The sequence below is a fragment of the Eretmochelys imbricata genome, chromosome 2 (genome assembly GCF_965152235.1).
Source record: "Eretmochelys imbricata isolate rEreImb1 chromosome 2, rEreImb1.hap1, whole genome shotgun sequence".
NCBI classification, from domain to species: domain Eukaryota; kingdom Metazoa; phylum Chordata; order Testudines; family Cheloniidae; genus Eretmochelys; species Eretmochelys imbricata.
Window position 1 is genome coordinate 189,374,393 of NC_135573.1, and position 24,379 is coordinate 189,398,771.

Genomic DNA, 24,379 nt, shown 5'->3' on the forward strand with positions numbered 1-24,379 from the left:
AGTTCCTGTTTCCCTAAACTATCCCCCCAAAACTCCTTCACCCCCTTTCCTGGGGAGACTTGAAAATAATCTACCAATCAAATAGGTAAACCAGGTGAGCACAGACCAGACCCTTGGGTTTTTAGGACGCTAAAAACCAATCAGATTCTTAAACAACTTTAGAACTTTATTATAAAGAAAAAAAGTAAAGAAGCACCTCTGTAAAATCAGGATGGAAGGTAATTTTACAGGGTAATTAGATTCAAAACACAGAGGATTCCCCTCTAGACAAAAGTTTAAAGTTACAAAAAACAGGGATAAACCTCCCTTTTAGCATAGGGAAAATTCACAAGCTAAATCAAAAGATAATCTAACGCCTTTTCTTCCTATTACTTACAATTTGTAATCTTAGATGCTTAGTTCAGGTATGGCTTTAGGAGATGTATTTTCCCTGCCCTGGTTCCTCGCTGTCCCGGAGAGAAAAAACAAACAAAAACCTTCCCCCCACAGATTTGAAAGTATCTTCTCCCCTTATTGGTCCTTTTGGTCAGGTGCCAACCAGGTTATTTGAGCTTCTTAACCCTTTACAGGTAAAGGAGGGATTTTATGCTACCCGTAGCTGTATGTTTATAACAGGAGCATACACACTGCCAAATTAAGTGTAAAAATGTAATAAGAAAAAGCAAAAAGGAGTTTGAAGAACAGCTAGCCAAAAATTCAAAACAACAAAAACACTAAATTTTTCCCCGTGGGTGCTCCAGCTCCGGAGCACCCACAGAGTCAGCACCTATAGTTGTTAGTGTTCTTTTGGACACATCTTTCCAGTTTGAAGTCTGCAAAATTGTCAGCGTGTTTAAATTATCGACAATGTAAATAAGCAGTCTAAGGGCTTGTCTATACACAGAGTTATTCTGGAATAGCTACTGTGCTTTAAATTCACACCTTACCTTATTTCAAATGAATGTTAAAGTGTAGATAAGACCTTCATTTTCCATTAGAAGCAGTTATTGGTTTCCAAAATTCTTCAAATACAGGATTGTTCATCACAAATCAGAACAACAATGTTATTTGGCAGCCCTGGAGGAAAGAGGTGGGTATATTTGAAGCCGTTTCTGGGATCTGCTAAAGACTTGTCTACACTTGAAAGTTAATTCAGATTAAAGGTAGAGTGTGAAAAGCATAATAATTATTCCTCAGTAACTGTGGTCACACTTATTCCAGAATAAGAGTGCCTTGTTCCATTTCAGTGTAATCCAGGCTCTCACTCTGTAATAAGATTATTCCTGAATAACTCCATGTGGACAGGTTTCAGAGTAGCAGCCATGTTAGTCTGTATCCACAAAAAGAAAAGGAGTACTTGTGGCACCTGAGAGACTAACAAATTTATTTGAGCATAAGCTTTCATGAGCTACAGCTCACGTCATCGGATGCAACGAAAATAGTTCACGGAAGCTTATGCTCAAATAAATTGGTTAGTCTCTAAAGTGCCACAAGTACTCCTTTTCTTTTTCCATGTGGACAATTATTACAGAATAGCTATTCCTGTATAACTCCACGTGTAGACAAGCTAACTGCAGATTGCATTTCTATTTCAATTTTAGCAGGCTTAAAGACTCCTACCCTCACTCCCCCATGAGCTCCCAGAACTTCTACGAATGCTGAGAGACACTCTTAGTGACAGACATTCACCACTTATACTATGCAGGCTTTATTATTGCTGATGATGCATGAGAAGGAAAGAACCTAGCTTGGCTTTCAGGCCTTAGGGGGACTTTTCAAAAATCTTGTAAAATGAGCACAATGAATGTGGAAATCAGAGAGGTGCAATAACTAGGACCCTCATGATGCCATATAACCTCTTTTTAGAGTCAAGCATCACTGTAAGAAAAGTTACAGATAACTTCTAGTTAGCTATTAAAATGCATTAGACTGCCTGCCCACTTTACATTAACAGAGAGGTGATGAAGGGATTCTTCTGCATTGTGTACTTGACTTCATTTTAGCCTAAGTCTGTCTTGTTTACTCAGAATGACACTTCTTGTACCTGATTTTTTCTATACAAATGCTGCCCCTTAATACACTATATATTTTCATTAGGAAGGCTGATTAACCTCCGGCTGTACTATCCATTGGTCTTCTACATTCTGTCTCCATAACTTTCTGAAGAGATTGTGACTACTGAAAATCCAACCTTTTCATTTGTATTTATTTACATACATACAAGGGATCACCTAGAATATTTTGTTTAAATTCTTTGTCTACTAAACAACGTGATCTATGTATTACAGGCACTTACAGGACTACCTAGGGAAACACCTAGACTGACCTTTACAGGCCACGTGGACAGAATGACATGTAGCCATGCACAACCACCACGTTAGCAGATCCTAGGATAATGATCAGTGTTTGGACCAGCATATAGATGCAGATATGTTTTTGCTGACTCATGCTTCCAGGTGGATCTTATTATCTCCAACCAGAACATAAGACACTGAAACTTTTCTCAGAGTAGCAGCCATGTTAGTCTGTATCCGCAAAAAGGAGGACTTGTGGCACCTTAGAGACTAACCAATTTATTTGAGCATAAGCTTTTGTGAGCTACAGCTCACTTTATCGGATGCATTCAGCTGTAGCTCACGAAAGCTTATGCTCAAATAAATTGGTTAGTCTCTAAGGTGCCATAAGTCCTCCTTTTCTTTTGGTGAAACTTTTCTGTGGTGCTCCAGGCACACTGACTGGGTTGGAGGAGGACCTGCAGGGAAAGCCCTGAGCATTACCAAACTTGGGCAGAAATTTTAGGCTGATGGTTGTGCTCTATTTGTTATCAAGTTAACAATATAGCCAGGAAAGTGAGTGAGCTAGTTCTGTGCTTAGCACAAGGTGGGAACTCTGCCTGTTTACAAGAGCTTTTAAAGTAATAGTTTCTATTTGTTTACACACAAATTTACTGTCAAATAATACTAGTCTGTTGCATTTACTTAATATATTTCTGAAGGGCTATTTTTCTAGAAAGGCTTGTTTCTTACTGAACTTATGAAGTTTAAACCACCTGAAGCAATGAGATAATTTGCATTCACTAACCATAACCGTAATAATCACTCTGCTGTAGGTTTGCAGTAGTTGGTGTCACTCAGAAGCCAGCAGTGGTCCTTTACAATGACAGAAAGAGACAAATCGAAGAACCCTGATAAAACAACTGTTAGCTGGTATTGCAGAAAGATAAAATAGGTGGTTAAATGAGAGATCACTGTGGACCCTCAAAGACAAGTTACATGGGATATGGCCCAATTCAACAATCCTTGCTCATGTGAGTAGCTCTATTGAATGCAATGGGAATATGTCCAGTGTAAGGAAGTGTACCCAGCCAGCCTTCTGTTATGAAACTATTATTCACAAGAATAAAAAAAAAAAACAACAAAAAAAAAACAGACAGTGGGGAATTTTAGGAACACACTGGGAAGGGGTAGGGAACATACTCATTAAAATGTTAGTATCCAGCATGACCTCTGAGTTTATTAATGACCAAGTGCTGGACTCAAATTATGTCCTACTGGTTGCTGATTCTGTCATAGTTAATAAAAGGTAAAGCTGGGCTGCCTGAATTTTGCTCTTGCAGAAAACATGCTTCACTTCTCGAGCACAAAAGCAGCTTAAGAGAGATTTGATTTCTTCCGATCAGAGGATTATGGAGAAATTGTGTTTACATTTTTCTTTTAGGTAGAGCTAGGGAATTAACACCTCAACTGGAAGAAGTGTGTGGTGTTTATCAGAAGAGTAAATGAATTTCCAAAGAGAAAAGGTGATAGATGTGCAACTGGGATTCTCATTTTAGAGAAAGTAGAGCCTTGGGAGAAGTTCAGAAAAACAAATTCATGTGGTAGCTTTAACTTCCAGCACGGTGTTCCCACTTCAACGTAACATACACATTGTATACCGACCCATGGATTTTTGAAAACCAGGCTAATGTCAGCCCAAGAGCAGTTGTATTAAGGGTTCCATTTGGTTTGGAATGCAGCAATCTCCAACCCAGCAACACAAGCCAACAAGAGCACATTACCCTAAAGTTTCATGGTCTGCATTGGGTCCCTGTTAAATACTGAATCAAATTCATTATTTTGGCCCTGCTATTCAAATTTCTCTAAGTTTTGCCAGTTATCTGAAGAGTCTCTGTCCATGACCAACTGACTTCAGTGGTATTTAAGCACATGCTTAACTGCTTTGTCAAACTGGGGTCTAAGAGTGTAGAGATATCAATAATTACCAATTCTAGTTGTCTGAGTCAATAGCCCTGATTTATCAAAGAGTAAATGTTGGCATGAATAACAATTTGAGACCTCTTGCTTTCCCTCTCCCAGCCTAACACTCCCAACCTATCACTGGGTTTTAGGACCCAGTTGTGAAACAGAGCATTTACCCACACTAGTAATTCCACTGATTTCAATGGGACTACTCAACATGAGTAAGGGTTCCAAGAACTGGGCCCTAAATAAATAGGCCATAGATCTGTGGGGATATCAACACACTAAACCAGTGGCTCTAAGTTGGAAATGGAAGCTTTTGATATTTTCTTGAATGTATAAATAAGGCCAAATTAAGCTTTGAGAACAGCATCTGGCTCTATATATGTATTTCTTCCCCTATACAACATGCTGTACCTCACTGTTAGCATTCTTCTTCTGTAAGGAGGATTTAGAAGAATTCAGTTTGAAATAACATTTAAGTTTTAGTTGGTTAATTCACATTGAAGTATATATATAAAAAAGTCCTGAACATGACCTCAACAACCCCAAATACATCACTGTACTGTATTCCAACCAATGAAAAATAAATCACCTTAGAACAGAGACTCTTGGCCAAATCTTTCCTAAATTACAGCTACAACTCCCTCCCCCGCAAAGTCAGTGTTCCTGGGACACAATTTGTCCAAGGGACTTTATAGTTTGACTAAAGAGTAAATGAACTGTATGAAAATGATGCAAGACTGACAGTAGTATTTTTAGACAGGATTTGAGCAAAACACCTAGTTACAAGAACACATGCCAGAAGGAAATTTCTTCATTATCTCTATGTAAAGAATTTTATCCCTTACAAAGTAAAGGTTAGAGTTGCTATTTTTAATAAAGAGCAATGCTGCCCTCAATAAACTGATAGTGTGCAAAATAATGAAAAGATGAGGACTAACAATAACTGGATTTAACTAGTCATGTTAACATTTGAGGATACTCTAAAGCAACAGCTTCCATTAGTTTAACTTAATGCTGCACATACAATCTCACTATACTATTACAAATTTACTAATATTGCACTAGGGTAGTAGTATGTAGCTACAGAACATAGGGCCTAGTCTAGGTGGGCTAGGCCACTTAATCAATGAGGACTTCTACCTCAAAATAAAAAAAGACAGGAATCATACAGTCCAGAGGGATTAAAAGCATAACTCTCTTCCTTGAGGAACATCACTACAAAAAAAATTTCCACTGCCTTGTCCCCAAGAAAAAGCAAATATGATGGTCCTTGTAAAGAAGCCACACTCCAAAATCCAGAGTTTGATGTTGGAAAACATAAATGGTTTTATTTAGAGTTGTATGCAACATATATACATGACCAGAGACACAAACAAGTAAAATGTATTAAAATAGGTTGGCAGATAAATACAGAACAGTTTGAGTGCAAGAACTGGGTAGCTGAGGGTGCAACAGAAAGTAGGGGGGAAAAAAAAACAAAACAAAAACCTCCTAAAAGTTATTTCCCCACCAGAAAGTTGCTCTGTTACCAGCTTCCTCAGCCTCTCTCCATCCTGCTGGTTTAATTTTAATACTTTGAAAGAATCAAGATTCTAGTGTTCAAGTTAAAGTCTTTACGCGAGCCCGTGGGGGGAAAAAATATACTTTTTGGTTTGTATTCCTATTGAGCAATTTACATCTGTGATATATTGCAGAAGTCAGCAAGTATTTGTTTTCCTTTAAATCTGTACTACACGCTTTGATAACAGATGTCCAATGTACATCTTTTTCTAGTAATGTCACTGTTAAGTTGACTACACATTCCTTGATTCCCAAATATTGCATATTTGTCCCCCTTTATCTAATGCACACCCTATATTCAGCAAATAACTTGCACAGAGGAAATCAGGCATCCAGTAGGAAGATTAACCTTATGAAGTTAGCTTATGGGTGTTTTTATGTGAAAGTTATGCCCGCAGCAAGAAAAGAAAAAAAAAAAAAAAAAGAGTCACATCTTAGGTATGTAAATTGCATCTCAAAGCTATGTAGAGAAGAAGTATATATATTTTATTTTAACAAAAATAAACTCCTTTCTTTGTAAATAACTCTTAATTTGGTGTTTGCTATTTCCCAGGGAATGAACAAGGTTAACTATTAAAAAGACAAATACAGAAACTATGACACTCTATAAACTTTGTTCTCATCTTTCAGTTCTTAAGTAAATAAAGTAGGAATTTCAGTTTTCTATCAACAAAAGGTTATTTTTAAGTGTTGGCAGAAGCAGAAAATAAACCATTCAAAACAAATCTCTCAAAAGTATTTCAACAAATCCCTTAAAGTAACACAACAATCTGTTCTCTTTGCGTGGCAGCTTCTTGACAGACCAAATGCTCTTCACATTTTAATCATCTGGTTCGTATCTAAGAAGAAAGAAGTTAAGCTAGAGAGTGTAATATACCAGATAGATATTCAGTCCTCAAAGAGAAAAACCACTTCAACCAATTCCAATTACTCATATCTGTGACATTTTCATGGCAATTTACACTGCACAATTTAGAAGGATGCAACCAACTATTTTTCATTTTAAAAAAATTCTCCTTTTAAACACAAACTCATTTGGCCACTTCACCAGCCCTGCAACCAGTGGAATCAGCCCTGGTGGCCACCCACCAATCTCAAGAGCCACAGGACGCCAGACTTAGGCTTTCTGCTTCTACAGAAATTTTGGGGTCCCAATGGTCTTTCCCCACCTCTTCTTTCCTACACCCACTCAATATGGGGCCACCCACTGGCCCTACAGTGGGTGTCCCTCTTCCCCTGAATGGATGGTATAATGGGATAGTTCCACATTAAGGAAGGCCTGAGTGATTAGGTCACTAGCCTAGAATATGGAAAACCTGGGTTTAAGTCCCTGCTCTGCCACAGACTTCCTGTGTGATTTTGGGCAAGTCACTTCACCTCTCTGTGCCTCAGCTCCCCACCTGTAACTTGAGATGGCTGGGAGTCTAGGTACCTACCCAAGCCATGAAAGCAAAAAAAAAAAGTCACTCCTACCCCACCTTGGCATTAGGAACAGGAAAGAATGGTGGTGCAAAAGAAGCAACTGCCACCCTCTTCTGCACCTCTGTGCATGGATCTTGTGGGCATGTTTTGACTGTCATAATCCCATGAAAATTGTTTCCTAACAATGAGTATGTGCAGCATGATGGTTACTGTAAAGATGCCAATTTAAAATTTAATGTTTTAAAAAATCATTGATATTTTGAAGAAAAATGGTCAAGGTTGGCATATCCAAAGTTTGATAACAGCCCTACTGAATTTGTTCCAAAGAGAAGTTAACAAACTGGTTTTAAGAGAATCTGTTTTACATTTATGGAAACAATGTGGAGGTGGAACAGACTTCTTGAGATAACAGGTGGAAGAGCACCACTTACCTTGAAAGTCTTCTCCGTAGATCCTTTATCTGCTCATTCTTCTTGGTGAGAATCTCTTTCATGTTGCGGAAGGCAGCTGTTTGCTGGAACTTCTTCTCCAACTCCTGTTCAACAGGATCATCAATGCATTACAATTAAAAAAAAAAAAATAAAAATCTAAAACAGTTTATTTTTTAAAAGAACCATTCAACTGTTTCTCTCCTTAGGCTTCATTCCAGTGTTCAGTCTAGCTTTTCCCTGTCCAAAATACTTGCTGCTGTTATTACCTACTTTTGATCAATACTCAGTAGGTATTAATGAAACACTTATGGAACTTTTGGCGATGCTGATTGTTATGTAACAAAACTTGTACTAAAATCATTTGGCTTTTGTTTAGATAATGCCTACTACAGTGGGGCTCTGCACAGGTACCATGGTGCTGAACAACCTTATTAAAACAGGTTTAAAAAAAAAAAGAAAACGCCCAAAAACTTTACCAGATACTGATCTGGGCATTTTAATAATATCAACAAAGTTACAGGCATATGAACAAACTGCAAATGCAGACTGTACACTTCTAACTCACAGTTCAACTATACTCATGATCAAATCAAACACTGGCTAACCTAGAATACTACAGAATATCCAGTCACTTCTCTACAATCTACTTGCAAGCCTTCAGTCAAGTAAATGTCATAATTTGATGCCCTGTGATTCAAAGCATTCCAGTTGTTTTGGAAAGCCCTATAAATGTGATTTACAAGCAGTGACATTTTTAAAGCCTCATTGTGTGATGGATCAGAAGTCTACAAGTAACAACATGTATAGATACCACAAACACAGATTTTAGCTGACAGCCATACATCTTTATGATGTATGCTGCAACCTGTAAAGTGGTGTTTGTGTCTCTAAACAAGCATTTATTTTGTATGTCCAAATATAAATAGCATAAGATATTTTTGTAGGTCAATATATTTTTGGTTTTTTTAATGACCTAAGTGTGATTTTATTTTCTTCTCACACTGATAAACACCTGTTCTGCTGAGTAGCTCACATTTGTTCCAGTAATACTAAGGTGCCATCTATCATATCTGAAGAAAACAAACAACAAGAATTCTTAATTACCTAGTGCAAACTTTCCCAATTACACTCCTCCTTGCATTAAAAGTTGTTCTTAGGAGATAAGGAACATACTTCCTTCAATAGAATTAGTTAGAGACTTCAAAGAGACTTAAAAAAATATGCATACGTATACATGTTAGTGTCTACTGTTACCATTAGAAACATGCAAGCCCAAACAAGTCTTTCCCTTCATTTGCATATGACAAACTGGATTTCTTCTTTCAGTTTTTAAGATAGCTTTAAAGTAACAGAATATGACATAGAACAGGGTGGATGCAAATGAAGGTATAAAATAATTTACATTTGAATAGCATCTTTCCTTTTGCAAGATTCACAAGTATTTCACAAACTAGACACACACCAGATCAATGAAATACAGCTAGCTACTGGGTCCAAAATAGCAACCTATCCATGCAAAAGCAGGCTACATAGGGAATGGGGAAGTTTTGGTCAGTGACACAATAAGACAAACTGTTCTTCATGAGAGATATAGTGTCCATACAGCGTAGTCAGGATCTTTGTTCTCATGTGACCTCTACATAGTTAGCATGACAATCCACTTATCTACCTAAGGGTAAACTAGGCTCTTATGCCTTCTATCAGGATTTAAACCTGTGCTTAGATATTTCAAAACTAATCCTTAGATCACTAAATTAACCCTACACGTTGTCATATAACCCCAATGACGGGGGGCGGCGGGGGGAAAGAGGTCATCTAAAAATTTGTGCGAAACTGAAGAATGAGGCTGACAGCCTTGAGACTGTCAGAAACAAAATGTGTTCAGTTAGTGGCATTTCCCAACTTCGCTTTTTGTTGTAGATAGTTGCCAATCACATTTCAGACAGAGGACTTCAACAAAAACTATGTTTTCTGTTTAGAATGAATCTAAGATTACCCTTGTTTCATGCAAAATTAACACGCCATTTCCTCACAGCTATACTTGTATATCAGCATAGGTCTAGAAATGATCTGTTGACTAGTGTTCCCTCTACTGGTTCTACAGAGAAGAAAATCACGTCATTAGTTCAAATATGCATTTATGCCTACATTTTTAGAGTGTTGCAGGGGAAGTTGTCAATGGTAATTATCAAACCAGATGTTCACATCACTTTCAAGATGTAGGGGACCAAATTGAAGAAGTTAATCCCTCTTCCCCACCCCACCCCCCAACAGTGCAGTGTGTCATTTTCAGCTGCAGTCTGTGAATTAGAAATATATTCAAGGGCAAATTCTGCAATCTTCCACCATTACAACACTTACTGTGGACTTTCCAATACAAAACTGGTGTCTTCGCTGATTACTAACCATCCAAAGTAGCCAGCTTCCACAAGGCAATCACCACTTTCTTGTGGTGGGAATCTGATGCTACCAACTTTTCACAGAGGTACAACAAAAACAAAACTTCATTCTAAAGATCTGCGGTCACTGTTCACAATCATTCTGAAATGGCTGCAGAAGCTGTATTTAAGTGTCCGTCTGATTGGCACCAACCAGTGGACTGTGTTCCATATCTATGAAATAGACTCTCTTCACTCCAACAAGGGAAGAATATTAAAAAAAATCACCAAAAGATGGTGTGATGTATCCCTAGTAATCTGCATACAATAGACAGAATCTTTGTTACATTAGTAGATAGTCAAAAAAAGTGAACAAAGAGCTTATCTATACACTGCAATAAGAAGCTAACCTTTTCAGCTGTAGATAACTGGTCCTGAACCTTGAGTAGGTCATGCTTTGTCATCACCAAGTTCTCTTCCAAGAACTTTTGGTTTGCAGTACTGTCATTCAGAGTCTTCTCAAACTGGCACCTCAGAGCAGACACTGTATCTTCCAGTTCACTTATATCCTGAGTTACGTTAGTCTTCAAAAGAAATATTAAAATGAATTTTTTTTGCAAAATCCTAAATGGAAGAGTGCATTTTAAATTATTTGTTGAAAATGATCACAGAAGGTCTTTATATGGCAAACCGCAGTGCTTTTACCCCCCTCCCATAGATCACAAAGCAGTAAAAGAATACATGTTTAGCCTTCAAAAAGTGTCAAATACATTTTAGGGAGAAATGGAAAGGCTTCTTTTCTGCCAAGTCAAGATTTCAAATTCTTAGAAACTGCTTCATTTCTCTGTGGGAATTATATTTCATTATCTCCTGTCAGTTATCACTTAGGATACAAATTACACACTGTATAAAGAAGTTTAGAGAATATAATGAGAACATACATGGCTATACTGTAGCTTTTAAAGCCACTGACATGTTATGAGAGGTGTAGAGGAAGATGGGTGTGTGTGTGTGGGGGGGGGGGGGGGGGTGCGTCTGAACACACCAGCAACAGGAGCTGAAGCCACACTGTTTGGAGATGAGATACAAGCAGACTATCTCCATAATTACCAGGAAAGCATACCTTAATAGCAACAGTCATCTGGTGAAAAGCAGCAACACACACGCCTTCGAGCACCAGCCCTGGGCCATATGTGTGTTCAGTTAACTGCCATGTCCATGTATATTAAAAACCTCATTTATAAGAGAGGTATCTGACGACTAGACTCTTGAAAATAACATTGTGTTGAAACAAAAGAATGAAGTCTCAATGCATTTGTATCAGGACTCAGAAAAGATCTGAACTATCAGGGCCTCAAAGGAACCAAAATCTAAGAAGGAAGTTCAGGCCTGTTTCATGCTAGGGAGCTAAGAGCCAAGAGCAGGAATTCAGTCAATATGATATTCACTGAGAAACAACGTTTACTTTATCTTCAAATGTTTTGGGATTGATGCTGTGTTGAATGATGCTACACAGTTAGGAAATTGCATGTGTCTCTAGGCACAGTTTGTTCCTCAGCAGTCCACATGCCTTCCGATTTTGAACTCACTAATGACTGGGTCTCTGTGACACAGATGATCTGCTGTAGTTTTGATGAAAGTAGTTAGACACGATGAGAGTATTTTAAGCCCATGTTAACCTGGGCCATTAAAGTATGATTAGGATTATATCATTTTACTGACATTCATTTTATTAAAAGGCACAGTGACAGCAGCTACACTTAAAAAGCAGACTCCAGCCACTTAATATTTTCAGAGATGAATGTGGAGTACATTAATTCTTCACCTTTCCTCATGGGGACAACATCTATTTTAGAAGTTCTATTAACCAAAATAATCCCATGTAGGGTCACAATTCCTTTAAGAAGGAAATCAAAATCTTTGAAGACTATTTTAAAAAGGGTAAGCATGGAGGATCTAGGAGATTGGCTGAAAAAGATTTCAACCTGTGTAACTATTTCACTGCCAAAATCAACTAGCTAGATTCAATCACATATATATGCCCATGAAAAGGAAATTTAAGAGCTGAAGGAGAAGTGAGTGGCAAGGTGGGGGAAAACAACTGGCTTCATGTGAACTGCAGGTACTCAACATGTCTGAAAGTTAGGCCAGCTGATGCCTACACAGACAGGCAGCAGATAAGACTGGTCTCCAGGCCTTTAGAACTGCCAGCGTAATAATTACAGTTACAAAACTTAAGTCAGATAAGGAAAGTATTTGCCGTGACCTTTAAATCAAACTACCATTGAATAATATTATTGTATGAAAAATTACAGATCCTAAAAATCACTAAGGGGCACTATAACGCATTAAGAAAATAGAGTACATACCATAAACCATTTAGAAAGCAAAATAAAAAGAAACTTGGATTAAAAATATGGAAATTAAGAGGATATACAATTTTTTTAAGACAGGGAATTGAAAAACTCACTTCAAAGTTAGCAATATTGCGGTATTAGAAATGTCAGTTTTTTAACTTTACTTTCATAAAAGGCAGAAAAAAGCTAAATAGGACTAAAACATTTCAACTCATTTGTTACAAGTTGAACTGAAATACTTTGAAAAAATCTGTTTGATTCACCTTTTTAATTTTAATTTTTTTTTTGGCCTATACATTTATTTTCTTAATAATGTGAATACCTAACAGTTTATTAAAAATATTTTTAATCTGTCCGCAGTTTAGGTTTTTCCATTTCTATGTTTTTCCTGCAATGCTTAATCATATTTGGATCATCAACTTTTACAGGAGAAATCGGAGACCCTCAATTCAAGTGTTGACAGGTAAATGTAGGAAGAACTATTTTTGATGAAGTGTTTAAGGTATATTTGCAATTTAGAGGTCTGTGGGTTTGATCCTATACTCAAGTAAGTCAATGGCAAAATCCCATTGACTCCACTGGTATAGGCTCTGATCCTATTTGTGCATGTTTTTTAACAATATATGCTGGAATACTTTCCAAAAAGAGCTATGCATACACATAAGGAGAATATACAATAATATTAACCAAGACAGAATGAACATTTTATTGCTGAATCAGAAAGGAAACTAGATGACATCTCTTTACTAACAAAAGAGGAAAACATAAAAATAAGAAAAAAAACATAACAAAACATATACCTATTAATATTAAACTCCTTTTGATCTTTAGAATACAAAGAAACAAACTTTGGAATGGTTCTTATGATAATTTCCTACCACGGGTTAGGTCACACATAAGCATGAAATATTTTTCTTAAAGGATCAGAGCCCTAAATGTTAGTGGGACCATGGCAACCTTGAATAGGACCTTTGTGTGTCCCACAAAGCCAACTGCACCTGTCAGGTCTAATTAGTTCTACATGACTTGGTAATGCTAGTTCAATGGAGAAAACAGCCAACCTTTTGATCTCCCTGAATCATCTGTAAATCCTTCAGTGATTTCTCTAGTTTTGATTTTTCATCCAATGCACTTGTAGCCTGCAATAAATTGGAAAGACAAAGCTTAAAGCAGCATCTTTTACTGGAAATGAGAGAATTACAATTATGTTCTTTCCATTTAGGTTTTTCAAAATGTACATATATTTACTATCCAGGTTCATAGTGAGTGTACCTGTGTTTCTATTGTCTTGAGTCTGGTCTTCAGTTTTTCATTTTCTTCTTGAAGTCTTGTAATTTCCTTTTGGTAAATAAAAATTAGTTTTACCATGAACACTCTTGCATGACTGAATTTGATAGACTTGCAGTTATTTTCAATTATTTCAGGTAAGTAAATATATTTTTCTAGTTCAGAAAAGCTAGCTACTATGTCAATGCTTAAAAAGATGACCAGCCCACTGTGGTCATTGGTTTTTCTTTATGGGCTTGATCCTGCACGGTCTTGGGTATCCAGGCCCCAACAGAGCAGAGACCTTAACCATGTTCTTACCTAAGTATATGAGCAATTGCACTGTAGTCTATAGGACTATTCACATGCTAAAGTTAAGCATATGCATAAGTTATTTACTGGATCAGAGTCAGAGCATTCAGTACCTTGCAGGATCAAACTACATAGGATAAGGAATAATATTAACTGAAACAAAAGTAAAATTGCATTTTAGAGATATAGATCCTATTTGTGGTATTTGTCAAAATGCTTTCCAATCAACAGGACAGGAAACTATTTATTCATGTTCACTGTTTAACACAAAAAGAAAAGGAGTACTTGTGGCACCTTAGAGACTAACAAATTTATTTGAGCATATTTGAGATGCATCCGATGAAGTGAGCTGTAGCTCATGAAAGCTTATGCTCAAATAAATTTGTTAGTCTCTAAGGTGCCACAAGTACTCCTTTTCTTTTTGGAGATACAGACTAACCTGGCTGCTACTCTGAAAACTGTTTAAAAACGTGACAGATAGGCAACCCCTCTCAAAAATCCTCTTTTAGCCATGTAGGAGTGCAAGTGATCTTCAAATGTTTATTTTGGAATGTATTTGTTCAGTCTTCATATATATTATGTCAGTGGTTCTCAACCAGGGGTATGCGTAATCCTGGGGGTATGCAGAGATCTTCCAGGGGGTACATCAATTCATGTAGGTATTTGCCTAGTTTTACAACAGGCTACATAGAAAGCACTAGTGAAGTCAGTACAAACTAAAATTTCATACAGACAATTACTTGTTTATACTGCTCTATATACACTAAAATGTAAGTACAATATTTATATTCCAATTTATTTGATTATATGATAAAAATGAGAAAGTAAGCAATTTTTCACTAATAGTGTGCTGTAACACTCTTGTATTTTTATGTCTGATGTTGTAATCAAGTAGTTTTTAAGTAAGGTGAAACCTGGGGTACATAACACAGACTTCTGAAAGGGGTACAGTAGGTCTCCAAAGGTTGAGAGCCACTGTATTACATCAACAGTTGGGGAATGAAATAGTTTAAATATTAAGGCTGTGATCCTACTGTTATTTATGTCTATGGATATAGGACTGGAAGGGACCTCCTGGGTCATCAGGTTTGCAGCCCTGTCATATAATCCCTTTCATGCTTCACTTTAAATACGAGTAATTTCATTTAAAATTAACAATTACTCTCCTGCTTAAAGTTACTCACGTGCCTAAGTGTTTGCATGATTGAGGCCTAAAACAGCTTTCAAGTTCACTTGTATAGTTATATTCACCATGTTAACCTTGGTATTCTTTCTTTCAAATATTTAGGAATTACTGGCACAGCACCACAAATAGTTTTCCCTACCTAATTTGGCTTTTACTTAAACACAATATCTGTAGAACAAACTGTTCTCCTCAAACAATCCTGAAAACCTCTTTCCTGCAAAGTGATTCCAGAAAAACTACCGGCACCACGCTGCAGAAAAAGTTTGCTTTGCAACAACAGTTACCTTTCACTTAGGTGCTGTTCCTGCTGAGTCTGTCTGCTGCTTCCTATGTTTTGTGTCACAAAATGTGACAAAGTTTTATTGGTCACAGTAAATTTACATTTCAGCTTTGAACCACCTTTGCAAAAAAATAAAAATCCTATTTGGATAAAAAACTGCACTGTAATATTCTAATATGTGGTGCTGGATGTTCTAATTATATTCAGTTATAAACAAAAGTAAAAATTTGTTAAATGTTAAAATTCACTTTAAATATAAAAATTAAACACATAAAGGAGTCTCCATCTTCACTTGATCTCTTGGTGACGGAGAAAGAAAATACAGCTCATCACTGAAAAAAAAAATCTCATGAGAGTCCATGCATCACTAAGTTCTGGTAAGGCTAGTTCTATTTCTTTATATTAAGCTTTCGGGTTATTTAGTAGTCTAAACTATTGCTGAATGAATCACCATTAAAAAAAAAAATTAGAATTTGCTTTACAATAATTTGAAAATCTGTAACAAATGGGAAATTGGAAATTTGTAAAGTTGAAAGGCAAGTTCTAATTTTTTTCCTTTTAAACTGTGCTTCAATTAGAATTTAAATTTAAACTACTACAAAAATAAAAAATGAAAAAAACAAACAATATAAAAGAAATAGAATTTGACTTTGAAAATCTCCAATATCCCATTCACTCCAACGATGGGCTGCATTACTTGTGTTTCAATCTACTTCTCAGAAGGAAGTCCAGTCTTATGAAAGATCAGCAGAACATCATCTCCCACTAATCCTATTCATTAAATAGAGAAACTGTAACAGTAATAGTTTTTTTTTTTAAAATGCATGCAAAATAAGTTTTAAATTTGCAATACATTAAATGCCACAAGCACATAATTAAAATGAATCTTCAAAAGTGTTTCATTTATTAAAGTGACTGAAGTTTTGTAGGTTTCAGAGTAGGCGTCTAATGTATTCTGCAAACCCTGATTACTGGGTAGCACCTAAATTCAGCTGAATAAATTAAATGCTAATCAATCCCAAATATGTCAAGGGAACAAACTCTTACCTTGTTTAGCAGCTCTGACCCACCTTCATTTAATGGAGCAAGTTTAGGCTTAATGAGCTCTGAACTGGGCTAAAGTAATGACAAAGATACAAAAAATTAAAATGAGATGTTTTCTTTCTAGCATTTTTTTAGTAGCTAAAATAATTTCTCCAACTCTATCCTTTCTGCTGTCTGGTGAAATGCAACCAATGATTGTTTATTCTGAATTCATTTTATTATTTGTTCAGGCTTGGGCTCTTTCATTAAGACTAACAAATCTTATATAATACTTATTTTAAAAATTGAAAACATCTGCAGGGTACACATTTTTTCAACTAGACTCTTTTTCAAAGTCTAAAAGACAGAATAAAGAGAAGAGATTTCTGAAACTAAAATATGACAATACATTTATTTTACAATTGGCATCCTTAGAACTGAAGTTTTATTTAACTAGTTTTAAAACTGAGATGGGAGGCAGGATCTTAATACTGTATATACAGCTCCTGATGCTGCAATTATCACAAGTCATATAAGTTAGAAAACACTAAAAGAAAGAATGAATGCCTATGTCTTTAAAGGAGTACAGAATTTATAATTGTCATAAATATTTACACCCTTTAAAATAACTTCTGTTCACTAATCTATTTAAATTTTCAAATACTGTGTATGTTAACTGGGTATAAATTTGGCAAACAAGATCTAATATGTGGTCACATCAGAGAAACCTTACTTTCTCTGTAATAATAAGATAGTCCTTTCTACCTTGCAACTTATAAATATGGTCAAGATTTAAAAAACAAACTGTGCCTCCCAAAAAAACCAAAACAATACCTTACATGTTCCAAAGCGGTTAATGAAAAAGCACTTTTAGAAAGTCAGGCCATTTACTTTGGTGACTATATAGAGGGCCATGGACCAGTGTTCAAGTTGCCATTTGAGGCACGTTGCGCAGACACTAAGTGACTATATATAGATTTTGGAACTTAACATTAGGCTGCTATTTTTGAAAATCTTTAAAGGTTATTTCTAGCATAAATACCCTTATTCTTAAGCACAAGGAAATAGTCTATAGTAAACATCTTTAACAAATGTAGTGGTTTCATAGGGCATTTGATTATAGTATTTCAGAGTAACAAATCTCTACCTTCTTGTTTGAAGATGTAAATTCTGCCTTTTCAAATTCAGCAACTTGCTCTAACAATTCTCTTGGAGAGAAAAAATGAAGAGAAACATTAATAATAATTAGACAAATAATCTTGTTAAACACAATTTACAAGTCTGCTGCTGTGCTTCTTATTCAAGTAAGACTTCCAAGGCACACAGGATCAGACCCCTAGGTCAGTACAAAAAAGGCAACATAAGTACACCCTATATACAAATAAAAATAAAATTCTAAATAATGAAATTCTAGGCAAGCAAGATTATTATTTACATGGGCAAATCACTTCATGAAGAAGTTAAAATCATCATTTGTAATCTTTTAATTGAAAAACTGCATCTGAAACTAAATTGTCATTGGTATAATAATCTTAGAAAATTATTTTAGTGGTGTAAGAGGTGAACATAATAGTATTTACAAAAAGAAAAGGAGTACTAGCGGCACCTTAGAGACTAACCAATTTATTTGAGCATAAGCTTTCGTGATGCATCCGATGAAGTGAGCTGTAGCTCACGAAAGCTTATGCTCAAATAAATTGGTTAGTCTCTAAGGTGCCGCTAGTACTCTTTTTCCTTTTGCGAATATAGACTAACACGGCTGCTACTCTGAAACCTGTCATAATAGTATTTAGTCACTTTAAAAAGGTATCAGTGAAACTATTCTCTATTTCTATATAATTCAAATGTGGTTACCGATTTTCCAGCTCAGAGATATCAGTCTGTAGCTTAAGGTACCACTTCTCAGCCTGTGAAAAGAGTTGGCGTAGAAGTAACACATTGGTGTATGCTGTATTAATGAGTTCTGATTCCACTTCACTGTGTACCACAGTCTGCAACCCATCTAGCATTTCTGTCACCTCATCTACTGTGAAAGTCTCCTCCACCAGCCTAAAACAGAAAAGTTAACAAAAGTCACATGTATCATACAAATAACGACGCTACAGCAATCCAAAAAACTTCACTAGATCAGATAATGCTTGCAGCTAGCATAAGGACCTTTTAAAAAAAGCTGTGTCAATGTTTGCAGTATGATGCTGTTGAGAAAAAGGTAAGTGTCTTTCTGGGATGTATTAACAGTAGTGTTGTATGTAATACTCAAGAGGTAATTGTTCTACTCTGTTCACAGTGATGAGGCCTCAGTTGGAATACGGTGTCTAGTTTTGGGCACCACATTTTATGAAACAAATGAACATGTTGGAAAGAGTCCCCAGGAGAAGAAAAAAGATAAGAAATTTAGAAAACATGACTTATGAGGAAAGGTTGAAAACGATGGGCAGGATTTGTCTAAAAGAAAAGGAGTACTAGTGGCACCTTAGAGACTAACCAATTTATTTGAGCATAAGCTTTCGTGAGCTACAGCTCACTTCATCGAATGCATCCGATGAAGTGAGCTGTAGCTCACGAAAGCTTATGCTCAAATAAATTGGTTAGTCTCTAAGGTGCCACTAGTACTCCTTTTCTTTTTGCGAATACAGACTAACATGGCTGCTACTCTGAAACCAGGATTTGTCTCGAGACAAGAAGGCTGAGGAGGGACATGATAACATTTTCAAATATGTAAAAGGTTGTTAGGAAGAGGATGGTGATCTATTTTTTTTTCCATGTCTACCGAGGGTAGGACAAGAAGTTTGCAACAAGGGAGATTCAGGTTAGATATTAGGAAAAACCTTAACTAGAAGGACAGTTAAGCTCTGGAACAGGTTATCTAGGGAAGTTGTGGAATCCCCATCATTGGATGTTTTTAGAAACAGGTTAGACCTGTCAGGGATTGTCTACAAAGGTAACCTTAATCCTGCCTCAGCATGGCAGGGGGATGGACTAGATGACCTTGAGGTCCCTTCCAACCTTATATTTCTATTATTCTAGATAACAATGTCATTAACAATTTAATATTTTACTTGAATATTCTCTCTGAAAGTTTTGATTAAATAAAAATTTTGTAATTATAAATTTTGTTTTGGGCCTTAAATCTAATTTTGATTTACCAACCGTAATATGTAACACAAGGTTACAGTTTCACAGCAGTTTAACACATCCATTCCTATTAAAATTAAAAATTAGAAAAAAAACTCTTGTAGCGATTGTTTAGATTGAAACCTTTCCTTTTTCGTACTTTTAAAAACAATTGTGATCTACTGGATATAATGTATTTGGACTTTCAGAAAGCTTTTGATACAGTCCCACACCAAAGGCTTTTAAGCAAAGTAAGCAGTCAAGATAAGATAAGATGTTAAAAGATAGGAGACAAGGTAGGAAAAAATGGTCAATTTTCACAGTGGACAGAGTAGGGTTCCCCAACAATCTGTACTGGGACCTATGCTGTTCAATAGAGTCATAAATGATCTGGAAAAGGGGACACAGCCCACCTCAGGTTTATCCCTGGGTTTACCCTGAAAGACATCTTGAATTGACAGATCACTACAACTCTGTCACTCTTAGGATTTAGGTTGCAACTACTTTGTGTTATATGCTTGCTTGGTTTAACCTGAAAATGGCTCTTTTTTCTTTTTCCTAGTTAATAAACCTTTAGTTAGTTTATTACAGAATTGGCTACAGGCACAATCTGTGGTGCAAGATCTAGGGTACCAATTGATCTGGGGTAAGCGACTGGTCTCTTGGGACTGGAAGAAACCTGAATAGTTTGTGATTTTTGGTGTAAGTGACCATTAATCACTAAGTCCAGCTTGCCTGGATGGCAAGATAAATGAGAGAGCATAAGGGGACTGTCTGTGATTCTATGGTAAGACTGATATAGTGATCCAGGAATTCACATTTGTAACTGGGTTGGTGAAATCTAATTATAAAACATACCACCAGTTTGGGGTGTCTGCCCTGTTCTTGACTGGTCTGAGGTAGACACTCGTGGTCATGAGCCCGTCCAGACAGCACAACATCCCCATCTCAAAGAAGATATATTAGAATTGGAAAAGGTACAGAAAAGGGCAACACAAGTTATTAGGGATATGGAAGAGTTTAGAGAGATTAAAAAAGACTGGGACTGTTCATCTTAGAAAATAGATGACTAAGGGGATATATGATAGTGGTCTATAAGATAATGAATGGTGTGGAGAAAGTGAATAAGGAAGTGTTATTTACCCTGTCACGTAATTTGAGACCCAAGAAATTAACAGGCAACAGTTTTAAAACAAACAAAAGGAAGTACTACTTCACACAACACAATTAACCTGTGGAACACATTTTCAGGACATGCTGTGACGGCCAAAAGTATAACTGGGGTCAAAAAAAAAGAATTAGCTAAATTCATGGAGGATAGGTTCCTCCATCAGAGATGCAATCCCATGCTCTGGATGTCCCTAAACTCTGATTGACAGAATGGTGGGACTGGACGACAGTCAATAGTTGCCTGTTCTGATTATTCCCCCTCTGATGCATTGGCCACTCTTGAAGAACAGGATACCGGGCTAGATGGACCATTGGTCTGGCCCAGTATGGTGGCCATTCTTATCTTTTCCTTGGCAGGGATATATAGACACATTGCATACAAATTAGATGTTTTACATACATATGAGGTCAAACATATTTGATAGATAATTTAACAGATGCCTCAGGACTAGCAGAAGAGTCTTGCTCTCCTTGGGCTTTTGCTTTATTATTTTTCCCTCCTCATGGTACCTGCTGTCCTTAAGATCCTGAAAGCAAGAATCCACTGTCTTGAGACGGAGGCCACGCTTGGAACGAGCGAAGCGCATGTAATTGATCACTTCATTCTGGTGGTGATCATTTAGACCCAGCTCCGCCTGTGGATCAGGGGACACAGTAAAGGTTAACATATCTATGAGATAAGTCTTCTATGTTAGGTTTAGGTCCAGCTCCACAAAGGTATTTAGGTTTCTAACTTCCTCTAATTTCAATGGAAGTTAGAAATTTAAATTTCTCTCTGCAAGTTAAATGTAACATCTTAATTAAATCTGAAATTTTTTTACAAATAGGATTGACTTTACACTATTGTTTATACTTTTTATTTACTTTGTGCACTTCTAAATCAGCTTAGACAATGAAATAGCATTGGAATACTCATCTTTGTTTGGGGTGGACAGAAATGGATGATTTTGGGGGGAAAATATGGACCTTTTAAATTTAAATCAGTTTTTAAAATTTTGTTAAATTATAATAAGTTTTTCTTTTAAAAATAAACGTGTTTAAAATTAAATCTGAATTTAATACAAAATATGTTAAAGGCCTAAATTAATAATAATCTCTTAAAAGATTTAAATGAAAAATAAATATGCTGAATCCATCAGCCTCTAGCAAGGCTTCTTTTCTATATTAAATAATCAGGGGAAAAAAATCTAACTTTTGGAGGCCAAGCTTTATAAATATGATACAACATGTAGTATTACGCACTTGTTTTGTTTAATAAAAATAAATTTTATATGCTGTTTTGTGTGTTAAATTTCAGTTACTATCATAATTCATCTTGACACAAGTCATGATCAAAAAGTTAGCAAATAAGCAATATATTATTCACCTTTTTCTAAGGTATGAAGAACATACACTTAATTAGAATCTGAAAATATTAAGCTATGTAATTCCTTAAATATATGTAGTTCTAGTGTACCCTCCTAGGTAGTACAAAGATGTACCAAATTTAGTGTAAAAGTTCTATTTAGTTGTAAATCAAAATGTTTTAATGGTTGTATCAACCAATGAGAATGCACCGCTTTTTTTAGAAAACAACTGAAGTACAAATTGAAAAGTCGATTACAATGGATGATTTAACTGGAGGCTCTACATTGGTGAGTTAAATCGCCTCGATTTAAACCAAGCCACCCTGCCTTTGTTTATTGTTTTCATGCACTAACTGTAATGCCCGGCTAAAAACAACGACAGGGGACGGTTCGGTTCGAATCCAAAACTAGAATTGGGTTTAACAGCAGCCAAGAAAGCAGCACTGGATTCCTAACATTAATAAAACCAACTCACACTGGTTTCTTGCAAGTCTGGCAGCATTTGTTGTTGTTGTTGTTCTCAAAGCCCCAGCTCCCAGAGCCAGGTTGATTTACCTGACAATCTTCAGTTTTGTTTAGGGAAGCAGAATAAGTTTCCAACCCTTGTGGTTGTGGGGAAAAGCCTGAAACGGGGACCCACTCCCTCCCAGGCAAAGCTAACGCCGCGGGCTGCTTTCCAAATACTGCTCTTGGGCTCTCGGCCAGTCTCCGGATGTCTACGCCTGGGGCTGGCCATGCTGGGAATCACCGCAATGGCGCCTACAGTGGCAGCGCCTGCCCGACCACCACGACTGACGGCTCGGGCAAAGCCACCCCGACGGGCAGGACCCTGGGCGAGGCCCAGCAGCAGCGCCGCTCCACTAAGCCGCCCCCGCTCTGGGCCAGCCGCCGCCCGGGGACTTAGGGGGGCGGGATTCAGCGCCTGGGGTCGGGGCGCGTCTTTGTCTCAGCATCGCGGCCGTTATTCGGCGGCGCGGGGCTGGGCTGGGCGGGTGGCTCCTGACGGCCCCAGGAGCGCTGACCCCGGAAAGGATGCGGGGAGCTGGGGCGAGGGAACAGGGCCACTGGGGTAGCGGGCTTAGCAAGGTCCCAGAGCCGGTACCGTCCCAGGCAGGCCGGGATGCAACCTCGTTACTCACCATGGCGACTCTAACAGGTTCTGGGAGGCGACGGTTGATTATACAGCGACGGTTGCCATGGAGAACAAAACCTGGCAGGCGCTTTACTACCATCTCATTGGACGATTATGTTCATGTGACCGGAAGTAAGGGGGCGCGGCCGCCTAACGGATTATTTTCTGCGTTGCGTGGATTTTTAGGGCGGTACGTTACTGCCTGTGCGGTTTCCAAGGGCGACGTAGCCGCGAGCTGCTCGCGGAACTCCCCCGCCCCCTGCACATTGCGCACGCCCATTAGCCCGTCTCTCGCGCGCTTTGCACTGAGCGTTGCTCTGAGCGCCCAGGCCACACGGGGGCGCGCGCCTCCCTTCCCCAGCAACCGCTGTTCTCGTCGCCCGCTGATTCCCTGGTCCACCCTGTTTAACGCTATTGACGTTACCTGTGGGGCGCTGGCCTGGCCCCTGCGCAGCCACATGAGGCTGGCCATGACGCCAGCCCTCAGTTGCCAGGAGCCTCCCCTGGGCGGCTCGCTTCACACGGGAGGGGACGCTGCTGAGCCACTGGAGCCTGGCGCTGCCCATTGGGTGCTGCCATCGGTGCCGACTCCGTAGGTGCTCTGGGGCTGGAGCACCAACGGGAAAAATTGGTGGGTGCTCTGCACCCACCGGCGGCTCCCCACACCAGTTCGCCTCCGCCTCCGCTCCACCTCCTCCTCCTCCTCTGAGCGCGCTGCGTGCCCGCTTTCCCCCCTCGCTCCCAGCGCTTGCGCCGCGAAACAGCTGTTTCACGCTGCAAGCCTGGGGGGGGGGGGGGAGAACGCGGCGTGCTGGGGGAAGAGGTGGCGCCGGGTCCAGGGGGCTCGAGCATCCATCGGCGCTGGGGAAAGTTGTCGCCGATGGGTGCTGCAACAAGGGGTGCTGCTTCACTCCCTGGCTTGAAGGGGTTTCCATTATATGCTGGGTTTACAGTTTGGTTATCTAGTTCTCAGCCCTTCCACCCCCATATACGTTGTTCTAGCACGCCTGGCCCTGCCTTGCAAAGGGGGAAAGGAGGCGCGTGGAGCAGAACCGCCACTGCCTCACACCTGCGTAACTTTCCCAACGCCAAGCCAGCCAGTCCCCACTCCAGCACAGAAGCCAGGGTGGTGCTGGGTGTGGCGATAGCTAGGGCTTTGCGTAATGCTCTGACCGCGGG

General features: G+C 38.3%; 2 protein-coding genes across 3 annotated transcripts in view; both read right to left on the reverse strand.

Annotated features, from left to right (window-relative positions):
- SLC6A20 (solute carrier family 6 member 20) overlaps positions 1–3,705 on the reverse strand; it is a 39,390-nt gene extending 35,685 nt beyond the window's left edge. The window contains exons 1-2 of the mRNA XM_077811139.1: positions 3,061–3,705; positions 927–1,056 (exon numbers count right to left, since the gene is read on the reverse strand). The gene's annotated coding sequence lies outside the window, so the exon portion shown is untranslated. The remainder of the gene's footprint in view (positions 1–926; positions 1,057–3,060) is intronic.
- A 1,819-nt stretch (positions 3,706–5,524) lies between these two features.
- LZTFL1 (leucine zipper transcription factor like 1) lies at positions 5,525–23,343 on the reverse strand. 2 transcript variants are annotated; one of them, XM_077811142.1, is made up of 10 exons: positions 23,208–23,343; positions 21,233–21,357; positions 18,293–18,487; positions 17,586–17,646; positions 16,463–16,531; positions 13,644–13,709; positions 13,433–13,510; positions 10,425–10,598; positions 7,637–7,740; positions 5,525–6,622 (listed from the first exon to the last, which is right to left on the reverse strand). In XM_077811142.1, exons 1-10 carry the CDS (start codon positions 23,298–23,300, stop codon positions 6,604–6,606), a joined length of 984 nt encoding a protein of 327 aa, XP_077667268.1. In that variant the 5' UTR covers positions 23,301–23,343; the 3' UTR covers positions 5,525–6,603. The 2 variants fall into 2 exon arrangements, with proteins under 2 accessions (XP_077667268.1, XP_077667269.1); XM_077811143.1 differs by lacking the exon at positions 23,208–23,343 and adding an exon at positions 22,544–22,715.
- Between the last annotated feature and the right edge of the window lie 1,036 nt (positions 23,344–24,379).

Excerpts from the sequence above, each read along its gene's own strand:
- LZTFL1 (XM_077811142.1), bottom strand. The coding sequence starts at position 23,300 with ATGGTAGTAAAGCGCCTGCCAGGTTTTGTTCTCCATGGCAACCGTCGC. Across the intron at positions 17,647-18,292 it reads ATCTCTGAGCTGGAAAATCG|AGAATTGTTAGAGCAAGTTG; the intron begins GTAACCACATTT and ends TTTCTCTCCAAG. Across the intron at positions 16,532-17,585 it reads TTACATCTTCAAACAAGAAG|CCCAGTTCAGAGCTCATTAA; the intron begins GTAGAGATTTGT and ends TCATTACTTTAG.